The sequence below is a fragment of the Talpa occidentalis genome, unplaced genomic scaffold (genome assembly GCF_014898055.3).
Source record: "Talpa occidentalis isolate TD23 unplaced genomic scaffold, MPIMG_talOcc4v2.1 talOcc4.10, whole genome shotgun sequence".
Lineage (NCBI taxonomy): Eukaryota > Metazoa > Chordata > Mammalia > Eulipotyphla > Talpidae > Talpa > Talpa occidentalis.
In genome coordinates, this window is record NW_023600993.1 from 85,411,794 (window position 1) to 85,429,953 (window position 18,160).

General features: G+C 52.2%; 2 protein-coding genes across 11 annotated transcripts in view; one reads left to right on the top strand and one right to left on the bottom strand.

The window, feature by feature from the left end:
• Positions 1-373: 373 nt before the first annotated feature.
• Positions 374-18,160, top strand: part of MMP24OS (MMP24 opposite strand) — an 80,820-nt gene continuing 63,033 nt past the window's right edge. For 3 of the 10 annotated variants that reach the window (XR_008552390.1, XR_008552392.1, XR_005122459.2), the window contains exons 1-3: positions 722-1,024; positions 7,230-7,371; positions 7,903-7,949. Coding sequence is in view for 1 of the 10 variants with exons in the window: in XM_037496339.2 (XP_037352236.1) it covers positions 516-683 (168 nt within the window). In the remaining 9 variants the exon portion in view is untranslated. The other 7 variants (XR_008552391.1, XR_005122458.2, XR_005122462.2 and 4 more) reach the window with 7 other exon arrangements.
• MMP24 (matrix metallopeptidase 24) overlaps positions 2,425-18,160 on the bottom strand; it is a 42,366-nt gene continuing 26,630 nt past the window's right edge. The window contains exons 5-9 of the mRNA XM_037496325.1: positions 11,850-12,011; positions 9,948-10,162; positions 8,320-8,458; positions 6,363-6,629; positions 2,425-4,429 (exon numbers count right to left, since the gene is read on the bottom strand). Coding sequence (XP_037352222.1) covers positions 4,092-4,429; positions 6,363-6,629; positions 8,320-8,458; positions 9,948-10,162; positions 11,850-12,011 — 1,121 coding nt within the window. The 3' untranslated portion in view covers positions 2,425-4,091. The remainder of the gene's footprint in view (positions 4,430-6,362; positions 6,630-8,319; positions 8,459-9,947; positions 10,163-11,849; positions 12,012-18,160) is intronic.

The following is an 18,160-nucleotide window of genomic DNA, read 5'->3' on the forward strand; positions in this document are numbered from 1 at the left end:
GACCGGAGAGGGCTGCTGCGCCAGCTGGGATGGATCTTGTGCTGCAGAGGCTGCTGATTGCCTCGTAGGTTGCGTCTTAGACCCTTGCGCCACCAGGGAGGCCCCGATGGAGTTTTCTGGCCCACTTGTCAGGTGACCTGAGCAGCCTCTGACCAAATTGGGCGGCCCTTCTCCTTAGTAGCTTGGGGGTGGGCAGGGGTGCTGGAGGGGCTCGCTTACTGTGCGGGGCGGGGCTCCGGGGTTTGGGGGAAACTTTCCCGGTTGGTGGGTGGGGCCGGGTGGTCGGGCCCCGCCCCTGGAGCGCGGAGCTCCGGGCGGCGTGCCATGACGTCACGGCGCCGGCCCCGCCCAGGGTTCGCGTGCTGCGCGCGGACGGACTCCCGGCCGGGACCGCGGAGACGGGTGGCGAGGGCCTGCAGGTGAGGGCCGGCGGGGGCGGCCGGCGGGGGCGGCTGGCGGGAGGCTGGCGGGCGCGCGCGGGCGGGCCCCAACCTGACGGGTCTCTCCTGCAGACCATGGGCGCACTGCTGAGCGGCGGCCGGGGCGCCCCGGAGCCGGCGCTGCCGCAGCCCCAGCCCGAGCCGGCGGCGCCTGAGGGCCGCGAAAGACCCGGGCCCGAGCCCGGCCCCTGGGGGCCGCTGGACGACGTGCGTTTCCTCATCGCCTGCACCTCCTGGTACTGACTCGCCGCGCCCGCCGCCGCCTCCTGTCTAGGTCCGCCTGGCCCGCTCGGCTCCTGTCTCCCCGTGACCCGGAGTCTCACACCCCCTGCCCGCCCCGCCCCCCGGGCCGCTAGAGGACCTGCCTGGGCGTTGTAGAGGTCGTGGGGGCACTGCAGGGGCCCTGCAGGGCCATCGCTTCACCACGGGGGCCGACTTGCCTCTGGTCCCTCCCAGCATTCCGAACTTGGTTGCGTCCCAGTCTGCGCCCAAACCACCTCAGGCCTGCGCGCTCACCCTCACCCCCACCCCACAGCTTTCCCAGCTGCCTGATAATGACATCCTGAACCAGGCCAGGACCCCTGGTAAGACTCGATCAAGGCTGCTGACCTGACCTCTCGTTTGTCTCTTTTTTTTTTTTTTTATATTTTTTTTTTTTTTATAGAGGCATGTTTTATTTATTTATTATTTGTTTGTTTGTTTTGTTTATACATGCACTGGGTACAGTCAGAAGCGTGGGAGGGTGAGAGAATTCACCAGAGCCAGAGCGGGGAGCAGAGCAGGCAGAAGGACCGAAGCACACCGCTGAGGGGAGCAGCGGGCGGCAGGAGAGGTCTGCGCGCCATGTGGGACCCTCCTCCGGTGGCCGGGGAGCAGCCGGGGATTGAACCGGCGCTGCAGAGGCCGCGGGCAGCTTCGCAACCCAGCGCTCAACCGCTGCGCCACCGGGGAGGCCCTCGTTTGTCTCTTATTGCTGTCTCGTGCTTGTCATGTCCTTGGTCATGGCGCCCTATTCCTTGACTTCAGAGGAGACCTTGCTGCATTGACCGCCTCCCCGCTCCCCCCCAGCTCCTCCTGGGGACATTGCCCCCACCCCATCCCTGCACCCCAGTGAGGTATTATCAGGCTATATTCATGGTTTTCCAGGGCAGGCCTTTTGGAGGGGAGGGAAGCATTTGCATCCTGGACCTGGAGATGAGATGCATTGGGGCAGGACCCAGACACCCCAAAGCACCCTCTTCCCCTTCTCCTAGGAGCTTAAGGCCACGCTAAGAATCTTTGTTCCCACATCCCAGGAAAATGACACACTCTGTATTTTTGTTTTATTTAGAAATGATTTAAAAAACATTATACAAAGGCTGATCAGTTTAAAATGTGACTGACACTGAAATGCTGTGATGTTCCCCAGACTGAGGGGAAGCTAGGCTCTGGGGCCCCAGTGCTTTTCCCCTCCGTCTGTCTGCTGTGTCCTGGGGTGATGGACAAACAGATGACCACAAGGCAGGAGAACCCAAGATTGAAAGCCTCCAGGCCGAGCCCTCTCTGGGCCTGGTCCTGCATCCCTCACATCTGCAGTCTGGGCTGCCTGCCTCCATCTCCTGCTCTTTCTTAGCTGGCCTCAGTAGTACCAGGAACCAACAGGGAGGCTGGGGGTGCCTAGAGCTTTCAAGAAGTGAGAGCACCAACCTGAGGAGTGGACGGGAAAGGAGAAAGGGAGGCCAGGAAAAGATGGATAAAAGAGACACTTCTGATCTCATCCTGGACCCTAAAGGGGTCCAGGCCCAGCCAGCCCACTGAATGGCCAGGGTAAGTAACAACCTCTCTGTGCTTCATTTGAAGGCACAATGAGGGTTACCCTTAGCCTCCCGGGGCCTATACGAGTTTGATGTGAGTGGACAGATGTGAGCTAATAAAGTGCTTTGCAAAGTATAAAACACTGTACAAACCTATGAATCACTAATATCTTTGCAGTTGTTCCCCACCCGCCCCAGGGAGCCCGCCCTTGGCCAAAATGAGAAAAAACAGAAGGATAATGACAGGGAACACAGTGGGCCCATATAGGTACCTCTGGGACAAGAGATTTTGCTTGAGATAGCTCCCAGGGCTGCAGATGTCCCTGTCTACTACAGGTTAAGTCAACCCCAAGCCTAGAGGCTATGGGGTAGGGGCATAACCCAGCTAGGCTCAGAGGACAGCGGTGGCATCTGAGACCCTGCCAGCACCCTGACGACCCATACCTCTTGGCTTCGGCAGAGAGCCAGCAGGGATTGCTGAACCCTTTGGTCTCACCTAGCGCTCCTCAGTGACAAGTAGGGCTGCTTTTACTGGGCTGGAGTGAGGCAAGCCGAGCCCTAGAGATTCTTTCTACAGAATGAAAGGTGGGCCCAAGAAGGGTGAGAAAGGCCCCTAGGCTTGGGGCCACTACCATTTGGAGATGCTCTTTTCCAAAGAGCAGTGTCGGAAGATGGGCCTTGTGAGCTGGGTTGGCAAGGGCCAAGCTCATGGTATAAGTGCTGCTTCTGGCCTGAGACATTGAGTCAACTTCAGGCTCTGAGCACTTCTGAAGGCTGCCCTGGGTTCCTTACCCCAAGGCCATAAGATTGCTGGCCTGGAGCCACTTCTGCTTCATCATACTAGTCAGGCTGAGCTTGTAGGGTGTGAGCCCACAGGCTGGAGCAGGGCTGGGGCCTGGGGCATTTGGAAGAGGGCAAGGATAATGGGGCTTAGTGGAGGACAGTCACAAACTCAGATTGGCTTCCAGAAATGGGGTCAGCTCCTGTTCCAGGCCTTTCGCCTCATGAAAAGGGCTCAGCTCCTGGGTTGTCTGGGTGCTAGGGTAGCCTTAGCAGCACCTTGGTCCTTATCACCTGGGAGAGGACCGACCAAGCTGGCCTCATCACCAAGACAGTCACTTCTAATTCACCTAAAGCCTCAAGCAGCCTTTGCAGAATGGGACTTTAAACAGTAGTGACAGGACATTTAAATATTCATACGTGACAGCTGGGTCCTTGTCAGACCCAGCTGGGCCACAGCCCTGCCTGCAGCATGTGACCCTAAATCCTGGGTCTCAGAGGAGACCTTGATGTGTGGCGCAGGTTTCCTGAGGAATCTGCTGTGTGCCAGCAGGGGAAACCCAAGCTTGTTGCCCAGCAGGGGTCCTGTAGCTTTGGAGGATAGTGGGGTGGGGGTGGGGGGACATCTGACCAGCAGGTGTTGGCAAAGGGGGGACCAGGACTGGTGACATCTCCCAGATGGGACTAAGCACTAGTGCTGGCTTCCCACAAAAGGTGCTGGGTCTGGCCAGGATGGGAGCTGTGATGCTTCATGGGCACCACAGGCTGCAGTGACCACAGGACTTCCTCCTGGTATGGTCCTTGCCTCCTGATGGGGCCTGGTCTATTCCCATAAGGTGGGAACAGTTAACCCAGAATGGAAGGCTGGCAGCTGAGTGCCAGAGACCCACCGTAGGGCACAGCGCCATCACTCCCTGCCCCACCCTCAGCCTTGGCCAATGCACCCACCACTTCTGCTGCACGACCCCTGGCCTAGGGCCCTGCTGGCCTGGTAGGCAGTGGCCAGAGCTGCCCTTAGACCCTGGTGAGGAAGGGTCTGACTGGCTAGACTGAGTGGACAGAGAGGGCTCTGAGATGCTCACACCCATTCCTGGACTGGCCGCTTATAGTAGGTGACAGGCTGAGGGCCTGCCTTGTTCTTGAACTGGAAGATGGTGTAGACCAGCACCAGGATGCAGAGGGACAGGATGCAGGGGATGACCACAGCCACAGCATTCACGGAGCCTGGCACGTCATTGATGGTCACCATGATGTCCACATCATCCTGGGGCAGCCGCCGCTCCTTGCGCCGCTCCACTTCCTTCTGGTTGCAGCCCATCCAGTCACGTAGGATGTTGCGCGGGTAGCCTGGCTCCACACTCAGTTTCTGGTTGTCAAATTTCCAGTAGTCGCGGCCCTTGTAGAAGTAGGTGTAATCTGTAGAAAAATGGCCCAGCATCACCACCCCCAGGCCCTTCCTGGTACTGCTCTAGGCCGGTGAGAGGGCCCAGGGTGCTGTGGCAGCATGGGCAAGGGGCACCTCTCCCACCCTGGAATAGTGTTGAAACACTTGTGGGTGGGGGTGTGGCACACTTGTCAGTAGGGTGGCTGGGTCATGGAATATGACCTGCACAGGTGTGAAGAGGGGCATCTGGAACTTGGAGCGGCCCACTCAGTCATCTTAAAGGTGCTGGGAAGCACTGGGGGAGGCTTTAAGTAGAATTGATAAGTTCAGTTTGCATAACTCCCAGACAGGGCCTCAGCTCCCTCCACCCTGTGTGGGTCAGATCAACCCCCAACTTGGGCTTGGATAGCACTGTCTCTCACTCTAGGGCCTTCGTCCAGCTCCTGCCTGAGCAAATGGAAGCAGGGAGCAAGATTTCTCCTGTTTACAGCAGACCTTTTTGCAGTTATCATGGATTTTTTGTTTTGCTTGGCACAGATGCAGGCAGGGTGACTGGGACCCTGCAGGGGAAGGGGCTAGGCAGCCACCCCAGGGTTTCCAGCAACAGTCTTAGCAGTATAGCCAGTCCATAGATGCAACTCAGCTCCCTCAGATTCTATTGGCTGGCTCCTCACCCTGGCTGGAACTTTCATTGGCCAAAGTCCTTAAAGTCACCTGTCTCTGAGGCTCCTTAAAGAGCAAGAACACATGTATAAAACAGCAGACACACAGGAGAGCCACCAAATAGCAGCTCTGCCCCTGTGGCCATTAGCTTTCCTAACCGGAGGTGTCTCCTTGGAGAGCCCTTCCCATAGACCTGCCAAGATGGCTCCTGTGCCTAGTTGCTCTCTCCCGGCCTTTCTTTCCTTATAGCAGTTGTTGCCACCTTGTTTTCTGCCTCTAGGAGCTAGGGAGGCGATGCAAGTTTTATTCCTCCTTCTGTTCCCAGCCCTCCCACACAACCTGGCTCTTAGTAATTATGGTGGGGGTGAATGAATGACTGCTGCTGTTCCAAATGAACTAAAACACTCACAAGATGACGATGATGGTGGTGGTGGTAGTTACAACGTGTATGGCTTGGGCTGTGCGCTAGGCATTGGTTTCAGTGCTCTCCATAATTTATCTTAAATCTTGCTGAGATTTAAGTCTTAGCAAGCCCTACAAGGTAGGTGCCATTATTATGCTCATTTTACTGATGAGGAAACTGAGACACTCAAGTGATTTGCCCAAACTCAGCCAGCAATGCAAGTGGAACCTGAAGCCAGCAGCCTGCCTCCAGGGTCTGTGCTTTTGTCAGATCAGAGGAGCTGTATTCAGCAAACATTCATGGGTACCCACTCTGCACCTGGCAAGACACAGCCCCTCTTGAGAAGCTCCAACTCTGGATGGCAGCCATGATGGAGCTTAGGAAACATCCCACAAGTAAAAAAAAAAGACCTCCTTCCATCTTCCTGCCCTTAAACTCTGTGGAAAGCACCTTTGAGTCCCCCCCACAACCCATCATTGCTTTTCAGATTTGATAACTTGAGTTATCCCTAAGTATACCTGAGGATTGCTGTTTGAGAAATGCTGTGAAATCAATTTATGAAAACATCTCTCCATTGTGAACTGAGATGAGAAACTGACTTGGTAGCGAGTAAGATAATGACTTTATGAGCATGGGTAGACAGGAGGCTCTTGTCTTTGCTACCTTGAGGTGTCACAGGGGCAGAGCTGCTGTCTGGTGGCTCTCCTGTGTATCTGGTGCTTTATACATGTGGTCTTGTTCTTTAAGGAGACTCAGAGACAGGTGACTTCAAGGACTTTGGCCAGTGGAAGCTAAAAGGCAGCCTTCTGGTGCTTCTGAGATCTCGGTACCCTGAGAGTATGCCTGTGAGAACCACATAAAATCAGCCCCCCACCCCTTACCAACATGCCCTTACGTACATCCTTCCTTGCTGATGAAGGCCCCCTGGGGAGCCTGCGGGATGCCCTTCCACACAGTGATGGGCTTGGGGTAGCCAGGGTCCGTGGCCCGCCGTTCCTCACTGTAGCGCCAGTACCGCTCGCCTTTGAAGAAGTAGGTCTTACCCACAGGTTCCCAGCGCAGAGCTGTGTCAATACCTTCTCGAGGCAGACAGCTTCCTAGCTCCCCCAGGCTGTGGGGGTACCCAGGCTCCACTGTCACCTCCTTAAACACCCAGTACTTGTCACCTGTGGCCAAAAGGATCCCAGGATCAGCCTTCCCCAGTCACTCAATGCCCGGGTTGTGGCCAATGCCACATGCTCATCTTTCCCAAGACTGAAGTCATTGATAGCATCAGTGTAAGAGGGAAACAGCCCTTGGCCTGTTTACTCCCCTCAGTGGGAAACTGATGCCCTTGGGCCCAGACAAAACTAAGGGGACAAAGCCAGAAACCAGTCACAGAGCTTGGGCAACTCTCCCATGCTGCTCAGTCTCTACTCCCCACCCTCTTTTCCTTACCTGTGACTTGCACCTCTCTCCCTTCTGTGAGCTTGGCCACTGCTGGCTTCACACCCACTACCACCTTCCACAGTGACACTCAATTCTGAGGCGGTAGCCCACAACCACTCTCCCACTGGATCTGAGCACCAGACCCAAGAACCCAGATTGCCCACCAGCCTCGGCGTCTCCTATCGGCTCCCTGGGCTTCCTCCTCTCTAGCACAGGGTCCCCCTTCCTCATCAACTGTCTGTCTCCCAGGGATGCCAATACGAAGTCCTGCATCACCTCTGACCCTCTGTTTCCCTCTCTGCTCAATATTCAGCCTCTTACAAGCTTTTATCTTTCAGCTTTCTCAAGACTGCTTCTCATCGATGGACCTTGGAGACATCACCCTCCACTACCCTACCAGTTGTATGAGAAATGGCCTCCCTGCCTCTGCCCTACTGGATTGCCACCTCTCTCTGGCTTACCATGCCTCAGAAACATTCAGTGAGTTTACAGTGTTTCCTTAATGGATCAAGACTATATTCTGGGGCCTCCCCTGGTGGCGCAGGTGGTTGAGCGCAGTGCTGTGAAGCTGTCTGCAGCCTCTGCAGTGCCGGTTTGATCCCTGCCGGCTGTGGAGCAACCCACATGGCGAGCAACCTCTCCTGTCTGGCCCGCTGCTCCCCTCAGCAGTGTATTTCAGTCAGTCTGCCTGTTCTGCTCCCCACTCTCTCTCTGGTGAATCCTCTCACCCTCCTGCACCTCTGGCCTGTACCCCGGTTCTTGTGTAAATAAATAAATAAATCTTTAAAAAAAAAAAGACTATATTCTGGCCTGACAACCAAGGCTCCTCAGGACTCTTCCCAAACTACCTTTCCAGGCTGCTTTGCACAGCTCTCCAGTGAGGGGCCCAGTGGGTTTTAGGTGGGTCCTCTAAGCCTTTTGAATGTATGTGCCCACCCTGCACTCTTTTACCCGTGCTGTGCTCCTTGGAACGATTCCATGCTTCTCACTCTCTGTGTCTTTCCCTTCCAGGACCTGGCCCAAGTCAAAATCATCAGAGTGAAACAACCTAGCACAGGGTGAGCATGCCTTGTGAGTTAGCTGCCTCCCCTTCCCTGACCTCTCTGGCCTCTGTGACCTTCTCCCTTCGGGCTCTTACCAAAACGACAGGATGGCCTCCCACAGAGTGCTGGATGGTGCCACCCTCTACTTGTGAGTGAGGTGTCTCTCCACCAACCTGGGCACATGGTGACCCTCAGTAACCACTCCTTGGCTTGACTGTACACCACCTGCCTGCAGAGATCTGTCTTGTGTGAGGTCAGTGTCTCTATTAGGGCCAGATAGGCCCTTGGAGGGCATTTGCCTCCCACCCCACTTCTTCTAATATATAGATGGGAGAAAGGTGCCTAGACAAGGGCAGGGAGCCCCTCTCTGCGCAGGCCACATTACCTTTGAAGAAGACAAATCTTCCATCGGCCCTTTCGTAGGCTGCATCTATGCGGGCGGGCAGGCCCTTCCAGAACTGCTCTATCTGCATGGGGTAGCCCTCCTGCACCCGGTTGTTGCGCAGGCGCCAGAACCAGCGATCCTGGATTGGGGCAGAGAGGTGAAAGGAGAGCGCCGGGAGTATGGTAGGCCCTGCCTCTGTACCCAGTGATCTCAGCCCTGGGACTCTGGCCCCAACAACCCAACCTTTCCCTTAACCCAGCCTTGCAATCCTCCTACAAGGTCAGTCTACTGCTTCTTTCAAAGCCCTATGAAGAAGATAGGAGTAACTCTTAACTCCATTTCTGTAAGCCTCTGATGGCTCTAGTTGCAGAGGGGCAGAGAGAGAGAGAGAGAGAGAGAGAGAGAGAGAGAGAGAGAGAGAGAGAGACAGAGAGAGAGAGAGAGAGACAGAGAGAGAGAGAGAGAGAGAGAGAGAGAGAAGAGAAGAGAGAGAGAGACACAGAGAGAGAGACAGAGAGAGAGCCATACTCCACAGGCCTGGGGGGAGGGAAGAAAGTGTGGAGCTGAAGGGAATGACTGCATATGGCCTGAAGTGGCCACATGAGGGCAGCAGAGAGTCACTGACATCAATCAGGCCACTCCCAGGGCTGGTGGGCAGCATAAAGTGGGCCTAGGCAGTGTCCTCATGGCTGGTTCCATTCAGCAGGGCCAGGACTGTGGGGAGCAAGCTGTGGGAATTCCTGGGCATGAACTTGAGGCTCCTTCACTTACAGCTGCATGAACTTGGGCAAATAACTAAAGCACTTGGCTTGCAAATGGTGGTAATAGTGGGGGTTCAAATGGGAGATTATAGGCGAAGTGTCAGGAACAGTTTGGGACACATGGTCAATGCTTGATATAGCTCAGTAGGCCACATCTAACGAAAACCTCCTCTTCAAACTGGTGCCTTGTCCCATGGCAGCCTGTGGCTGATAAGCAGCCTGGGCAAGGCCCATAAGCACCCAGGACCTCCTTTCCTTTCCTCATTTGTAAATGCTGATGAAAGAACCCAGACTGGCCAAGGAAAGTCCAGCTGGGGGATCCTAGGGTGTAGAAGAATGAATGTGATTTGTGAAAGATGGTACAAAAGCTAGAAAAAGTTTCTAAAAGGTGTTTTAAAAAGCACATTCACATCTAGTGTTTTTAACCTTATTCTGACTCTTACAACTCTTGTTAAGTACATCTGAGATGTACAGTCTTATGGAAGGCCAAGCGACTTTCTAGAGCCACTCAGTGAGAGGCAAGACTGGGCTGACACTTGTTTCCTAATTCTTGTTCATTGTTCAAAGTTTGCTGGGAAGAACTCTAGGAGGGAACTGGGCAGCCTTCTTTAACCCTACCAGTGTGATGGAGACATGTGCCCAGATCCCCTTCTTGCCCCTGGGGAGGTGTGTAGTCACCTAGCTTCTCCCCTCCTGCTTGGAAACAAGTCCATTTGCTTCACAACACTTGGAAGAGACCTGTGTCCTGGCCACTGAGCCAGCTTCCTTCCAGGGCCCACAGGAGGCCTAATCCCAGAGCTTTCTCTGACTCCTTGGTAGAAGGATTGGGAGGGGACCATTTGGGTGGTGCCAATTGAGGGGCCCTACCTTAAACACAAACATCTCGCCCCGGAAGAGAGCCACTGTGTTGAAGTTGCCATCGCAGATGTTGGGTTTGGCACCTGGTGTGGATGGCCGGTCCCCGAGGGGTGGCCGAGGGGGCCTGGGCTGGCGCTCATGCTTCCTCTCGGAGGGCGAGTGGATCCTGCGGACGGGGAGCGTGGGGAGAGGCCTTGTGGGCTCCAGGGGCTCGGCAGGGGGTCCTGGAGAAAGGGGCTGCATCTTAGAGAGGGTCGGTTGGTACCTACCTTTCACTGCCGTCTTTTCGTACACCTGGCAACTCTGAGACAAGGCTGACTCCCTCCAGCCTCTTCTCCCCTCTCTGCATTTTATACTTCCCCAATCTTTGAGAAAATAGCCATCACATGGGAACTCTTCACCCCAAATTGGTATCTTCTTTGTCTCTTCTGTTACAAGGGAGAACATGTCCCTTCTTGGGCTCAGTGTCCCATACCCTCTTTGAGCTATGCCCCCTGGCCCCACTCCCTCTTCTATTCTTCATTACATTCAAATACAGTCTCTGTCCACAGAGACATCTCTGTCAGTGTCACCAAAGGCCTCAGTTGCCAAACCAGAGGCTTTTCTTCTACCTCATGGAGTCCCCAAGTCCCCTTCTCTTCTATTTTTCATCTCTAGGTTAGTTCTTCTCACTTGGGCTGCGTATTAGGATCATATGGGAAGCTTTTAAAATCTGGGTGCTCAAAGGTACTCCAGACCAATTAAAACTAAATTGATGAAGGCTGGGTCTGATCTTTCTTAGGGAAACCCCAAAGTGATTCCAGTGGACTACCACATTGAGAATCATTCCCCTGAGTGATCTCATTAAAGATGGTCATCCAAGGCCCTCTGGGCTGGGGCTGTCTCATCAGATCTGTGATGATGGAGATGTCCTGTGTCTGCCTTCCCAGTGCAGCAGCCTCTAGCCACATGTGACTACTGAAATGAGAGATACTTGCTATTGTGACAAAGGAACTAAAATTTTAATTTTATTTCATTCTAATTTATCTAAATTTCAATTTCAGTAGTCATACATGGCTAATGGCTATATTGGACACCAAAGATCCCAAATCAATATCCCACCCCATATCTCTGAGCTGGTAATCCTATTACTCCACAATTACGAAAGCCATAAACCTTGGTGTTCTCCTTGACCCCATACTGAGTCTAGTCTATCAGCAAATCCTGTCCATCTACTTTTGAATTACCCTCTAGTCCCCACCACCTGTGTCTGGCCTTCTACTGCTTCATGTGGGGAGATCCTACTCATACGCCAGGGTGCTGGTTGGAGTCACCCCTCAGGCCTCTCTAGCCTGTGACTAGGGGTCTATGCTATGTGTGGATGTGCGTTTACTCAAGTAAACTGACCTTTTGACAAGAACAAGAAAGTCAGACGCTAGTGTGAACAGAGAACTGGGAGGAGGCATGGTCACAGGCCTCTCATCTCTTCTCAAGATATTGGTCTGACTTCTCATTTTGTTGTTTAAGAAAAGAAGAAATGATACTCATCACATTATACCAACATTACCTGGGCAGATGTGTGAGTCACTTGGCTAGAAGGGGGGCCCCATGAGAGTGAACCATGAGAGGGAGGTGTACGAAAGGGTGTGGGGGTAGAAAAGAGGGAGTGGGTGGGCCTCTGCTCACTTCTGTCCCTCTCAGCCACAGCTCAGACCCTCTCCTAGGTGTGGTGTGTGGAACGGAGACTTGACCCCTTTGATCAAGTAAAGACAGCAAAACCTTTTAAGGTCAGACAGTGGACAGAGACAGGCAGCTGGTTGACAGATGACAGTGCTCCCCCTGCACCCCTGCCTTCCACACCCCCCCCCAAGCAGGCAAACACAGCCCAACCCTTGAGGAAGGAGCAGTGGCCCTGTACCCCTTGCCACACACCGTAGATCTTCTGGATGCCCTGGAGATCATCCTGAGGCAGCTTGAAGTTGTGCGTCTCCATGTACTGGTAGAAGGGTGCCATGATGGCGCTGGGATCATTGGAGTGCTCCAGCCCCAGCGCGTGGCCCAACTCATGCACAGCTACCAGGAAGAGGTCATTCCCTGTGGAGGAGGAGATGGGAGGTGCACAGGCACCCACTTAGGTGTCAGTCAGCAAATCCATTCCTTCAGCAACACCAAATGTATGTACTTTGTGTCAGGCCCAGGCCCCCCTGTACAGGATGTATGGACAACCAGGAGCAATCCATACCTTCGAGAATGCTCCTTATCATGGGGGATATGGAGAGAGAAAATAAGTGAAACTAGTGCTTTAATAGCTGTCTGTAAGGGTAGAGTAAGGATTCTGAGGAGGAACGAGTCATTTAAACTTGAAGGAAGATGTTCAGGGCAAGCTCCATAAGGGTGAAGCTTAAGGTGAGTCTTGCAAGATAAGAAGTTAGTGAAGAGAAGCCAGTGGGTAGGAGAGGAAAAGGGGTGGGGGTGGCCTTCCTGGCAGAGGGAATGCTGTAAACAAGATCCAGGGACAAACAGTTTCATTCCACTTGGCTGTGGAACAGTGTAAAGGGAGGGCCTGAGCGAAGTGAGGTCAGCCAGGCTGGCAAGCAGGGCCCTGTGATGCCAGGCAGAGGCATTTGGATTGGCTTCTTGGCCAGTGGGGGGTGGTGACAGGAGGAAATCACTGGCTGCAAGTGGAGGGAGGATTAGAGGATAATGAGACGAGAGGCAGGGGGATCAGTGGGGTCAGTTCAGACGCAGGTGCTGGGGTGCAGAGGAGAAATGAAAAGGGCCTGAGCTGCCAAGGCGGAGCAAGTGTGGGCAAGCAGAGGAGAGCCCTGGGGAGCAGGGGGGAGGCAAGCAGGAGGTCAGCTCAAGGAGACCGAGGGCCAGGCTAGGCCCGGGTGGTGGGGCAGCTAGTTCCCAGTCCTACAGGACCTGCTCCCAAGGGAACTGAACTAGGGCCAAGATCAAGGCAGTGATTCAACTGCAAGTGAAAACAACAAGGTGGCAGTGCTAAAAGTGGGTCGTGGGACCTGGTGTAAAGCTGAGGCAGGAGCATGGCACAGAGGACCTATCTCCTTCACTTCCAGTTCACCCCTGCCAGCTTTGTGAACTTGGCACAAGCCTGTTTCCCTGTTTGTAAAATGGGGGAATCACACCTACCTCACAGGGTTGTGGAGAACTGGATAAGTGTAAAGGGCATGGTTGGTACCATGCATCAGATGCCAGCTCGGTGCCCAGAATAAGCCCACTGTCCAGAAAGGAAGCACAGGTCAGTGTGTTCCCCCAGCCAGGTCCTCTGAAAGCCAGTTCTCCTGAGCTACTGGAGCATTTTTGGGACAGGGCAAGGCCTGACTTGGGGGAATTAAGTCATCCCAACTTTGAGAACGAATGTCAATGGGCAGAGAGTATCAACAGTCCTGACTCTTGTCTGTCCAGTTAGACTTCTGGTGCCCTGATCTCTGGCATTTGAATGCCCTTGAGAACTGCTTGTATGACCCAGCTCTAAGGTACATTGAAAGCCCATTCCTGCCACTTTGAAGTGCAGGGGAGACTTCAGGAGCCCAAGAGATGGTCAGGAGTCCTAGAATCCCATTCTGGCTCCAGTGTCCCCACCCCAAAAAAACCAACAAAGTTCCCTGCCCTCATTGAGCCAAGGGCCCTGTGAGCGGTCAGATGGGGCTGGGAGTGATCTCTGCCTTCCGGGCTAAGGTCTTGGGAAGAGACCCACAGGGCAGGTGCTGACACCACCAGTGTCTTCAGTGAAGGTGGGATGGGCAAGATCAGTGCAGATTGGCCAAAAGCCTGGGGCTGGCCTTCTGCTGGGGCAAGGCAAGCTGGCATACGGAGGCCAGACCACCCCCAGTTCCTTCCTCAGGTCCTGGTCCCTTTGGCAGCGGCGAAGGGTGAGCTCATTTCTGAGCTCCATCCCAAGGAAAAGCCACTGCTAGAGCCAGCAGAAGGCAGCTCTGCTTCCTGGGGTCCAGCCCTGGCTCAGCTCCGGCCTGGCTTTTAGACCCAGGACAAGCTGTTCAGGCCTGTCTCCTAAACCAGTCTCTCCCTCCAGGGCAGGCTTGGGGATCTCAGCTGGGACCCAGGGAGCAAGGCTCTGAACACCTGGTAAGACTCTAAACCTTTGTGCTCAGCCTATGTCTGAGCTAGTTTCTGTACCCGGTATCTGCAGAGTGGGAGTAAGCCCTTGAACAAGAGGGGCCAACAGGCAGAGATGATGGGGAGCTGCAGAGAACCCCAAGAGGCCTGTTCCATGGGGACTGCTGTGGGGTGGGGGAGAAAGGAGAGGGGGGAGGAGCTGGAGAACTCCATGAAGCTTGTGAGGGGAAAAGAAAGGGACAGAGAAGACCCCAGGACTTAACGGGTGGGAGACTGTTAGGGTCTTTACTCCCTCAGACAGTGAGAGGCAGGGAAGCAGAATGATCAGAGGTATAGTCCTGGGAGCCAGACTGCCATGATTTAGCTTTGCCATCATGTCCCAGCCTTGTGACATTTTAACTCTCTGCCTATGTAAAATGAAAGGAATAATGTACCTTCATCATAAGAATGGGGCGAAGATTAACATGGCAAGGTGTGTAAAGTGCCCATACTGCCTCCTGACACACAACCATCAGTATCCTCAGGATACTGATCAGGACATAGCACATCCAACTGTGTACGAGAACAAGCATCCCCAACAGGAGTATCCCCATGGACTCAGACCAAGTCTTGGGCGTCCTACCACACACCCAACAATCTACTCAGCTACTCAAGCTTCTGCTTCATTTCCTCTCTTAGCACTTCCAGATTTCATGAGTTCCATCTCATTTACTCTCTCAGTGCCCCAAAAGAGAGTCTCTCCTTTTCCATCTATTCTTTTGCCAATGCTGTCCCCTGCACTTGGAATAGCCTCACTCCTCCAAAGTTCAGCTCAAAGCACAACTTGCAGGAGGATCCCCCTGCTGGCAGTGAGCGCTTCCTCCTCTGCACTCTCCCAGAATTTGTCTGGGACATCTTCATGGTATCAACTGCTTTCCACTCTCCATTATAGTCACTAGCCCACACTCATCTGCCCTAGGACTGTGAGCTCCTTGAGGGTAAACTTTGTGCTTGACAGGGATAGGCGACAGCTGCCAGCTCATTCAGTATTTTTCCAGGCATGGTCCTTGGCCTACCTGCAGCAGAACCACCTGGTACAAGTTAAGAATTCAGAGTCCTGGCTGAACACCTGGCTCTGCCACTTACCGACTGTGTGAATTTCTGAGCCACTCAGAACTTTACTTTCCTCATCTATAAAATGGAGATTAGGAAATCTGCCTGGTCCAGCTGGGAAGCTTGGGGTGGGGAGGGCCACTGAAGTAATTGTGGAAGGGCTGTACCCTGGGATGGGCCGGTCTCGATGACTCTTCCTGTCTTGTCACCTTCCCCGGGCGGGCTCCCACCCCAGCAGAGCTTAGTGAATTCTGCTGACCTCACTGCTTGACTCATTTGAAGGAGAGGAGGGCAGAAGGTGCCTGGAAGCAGCCACGGAAACTGGCTTAAAGGTGGGGCAGCCAGACTGCCCTTCACACAGACTCCACACACGAGGTAGAAAACTGGGGTCCCTTTCAGTCCAGGGCAGCCTTTGAAACACAGGTAGACATGGGGATCAGGAGTTTTGGGCCAGGTAGGTCAGCTTTTTTTTTTTTTTTTTGAAGTTGTGCAGATGAATTTTGTGATTGGTTGAGGCTGACACACCTGAACCACACACTCAACCTAACATCACTAAAAGTGGGACAAACTGCAGCATATGTGCTTGCAGTATGAGGCAAGAGGGAGGACTAGCACCACCCTGGGAGGATTCTTGCCAAAAAGGTGAACCTGAATCCAGTCGGATGTTAGATCTCATCACCAGGATTCAGGAACTCTGGGGAGGAGACACATGTTAAAAATGAACCTGAATCTAGTCAAGCCAAGTGATTATGCTCAGAACAAATGACCCAGTTTCTTAACAAATAAGGGGGTGGGGGGGTGAAGGAAAGCGAGGTGACTATCAGTGAAAAGGGCCATAATAGACACGTCAGCTGTGTAGGATATGTGGATGTTGTTTGGCAATCAATGCAAATGAAACTCTTAAGGAATTAGTAAATGAAAAATCAGTATAAAATGGAAAAAACATAACTGTAAAAGACATTTTTGAGGTAATTTGCAAAGATGAACACAAAGCTGGATATTAGACTTTAAGAAATTATTGTTAATTTAGTTGGGCTTGGTAATGATTTTGTGGTTGTATTAAAAATAATGTGTTAGAGATATATACTGAAATGTTTATGGTGAAATAATAATATGCCTGGGTTTTTTTTTTTTAAAGACATCAGTCAAAAAATAAAAGCAGAGGAGGGTAGAGGAAGTAGGCATGGCATAAAGTTGATAGCTGCTGAAGCAGGGTGATGGGTGCCTGGGGGTTAATAGTATCATTCTCCCTGCTTTTGTGAGAGTGAAATTTTCTGTAACAGAAATTTAGAATAGAGAAGAAAGTCAATACACAAAAAATTCCCTGGAGATTCTGCTTATTCCTTCCCTGAATTTATGTGGAAATTAGGTGAGATAATACACAAGTGCTCAATAAATTTTGGTTCCTTTTCTACACTCCCACTCTCTTTCCAAAAGCTGTGCTAGGGCAGTTCACTGCATTCCAGTTTGACAGCCAGAGGTCTGTTGCTGTGGTTATGAACTGTAGCAGTGAAGTTCATGCTTGGTTTTCCAGAGCACAGAAAAGTATTGATTCTTGTCCAAAGGAGACATTAGACATTAGAATTTCTATCAGAATTGACACTCATTCATCAGGTAGGGACAGTACACGCTGCAGGGTGCTGGGGTGGTGCCCAGCTCCTTCCCACACATTCCACAAGAAGTTCTTGAGATTTTGAGAGTGGGGCCAAGGTCTGTAACAGTAGGGGTGGTTGTGGGACTTGCAAACTCTCAGAACCAGGAAGGGGAGGGCAGAAGAGTAGATGTGTCCTCCCGGTGCCTTCTCTGGGCAATACCTTAAAAAATTCATTTATCTCTATCAGGGTCATAACTAAAATCTTATCAGCTGACAGTGCCTGGCACATGGAAGGGGCTCAGAAATGTTAGTTCTCTTCTTGCACTTTATCAGTGAGTACAGCCAGCCATTCACTGATACTGATCCAAGAATAAGAACGAGATAAAGAAAGGCTTCAGAAAGCCAGAAAACACATCCAGGGCATCAGGGCAGAGGAAATGGAGTTTGATAGGAAATAGGACAAAACTTTGAAAAAGGCAGGGACAAAGAGAAATTTAAGTTTCATAACTTTGCTTTTGCTGAACCTTGGCCAAAGCACTTCCTGATCCACCCTTTGGCATATAAGCTAAGAGCTGGGGGGTTTTTGATCCATGCAGTGAAATGAAATGTTTTCAAGGAGGTGGTCCCCATCGACAGACCCAGACACGCCTTCCAGGAAATGGGCTGGTAAGTCTTTCCTCAGCTGGAAGCATAGACAAGGGAAAAGAATTGCTAGTGTGTCCCAAACCTGCCTCAACTTAAGAATTAGAGTCAGGGGAGGACCTGGGAACCCATATTGATAAGAAGAAGCTCAGTTGATTTTTATGACCAGGCAAGTTAGGGAAACTGGGGATTAAGACAGTGTTTCTCAAGGTGATAGAACACCTGCTTCAGAAGCACCTGGGGAATTTATTAGATGACGTACAGATTCCCAGGTCTAACCCCAGAACCAGAACAGAAAGAGATTAGGGGCCTAGAGCCTGGAACCTGCATTCTTAGAGAAGTTTCTAGGTGATTCTGTGTGCCCTGAAGTTTGTGAGCCATGGAGGCTTAGCATGGTGACTGAGAGTATAGGCTCTGGTGATAAGGCCTACATTCAAAGCCTTATTTCACCATTCACCAACTATGGGACCTTAGGTAAGTTACTTTATGTTTTTCTATACTTCAGTTTACCTACCTGTAAAATGGGGGTAATAATAATATATACATGTTACATAATTTGTGGACAACACTTGACATGAGTCTTAGAATATTAGCATACTAATTATTACCGATTATAATCTAAAACAGATCAAAATAGAATCCTCTGTTTCTCTCTCCTCTACACTCCCACAGCATCTTCTTGGTTCTTCTGCTATATCCTTCAGTAAAGTCTACCTTGTGACAGGGCTGCTTATGTACATAGCTTTCTCTCCCATTCAACTTTGGACTTTCAGAGGGCCAGAGACCATGTAATTAAAAAAATGTTTGGACTGTG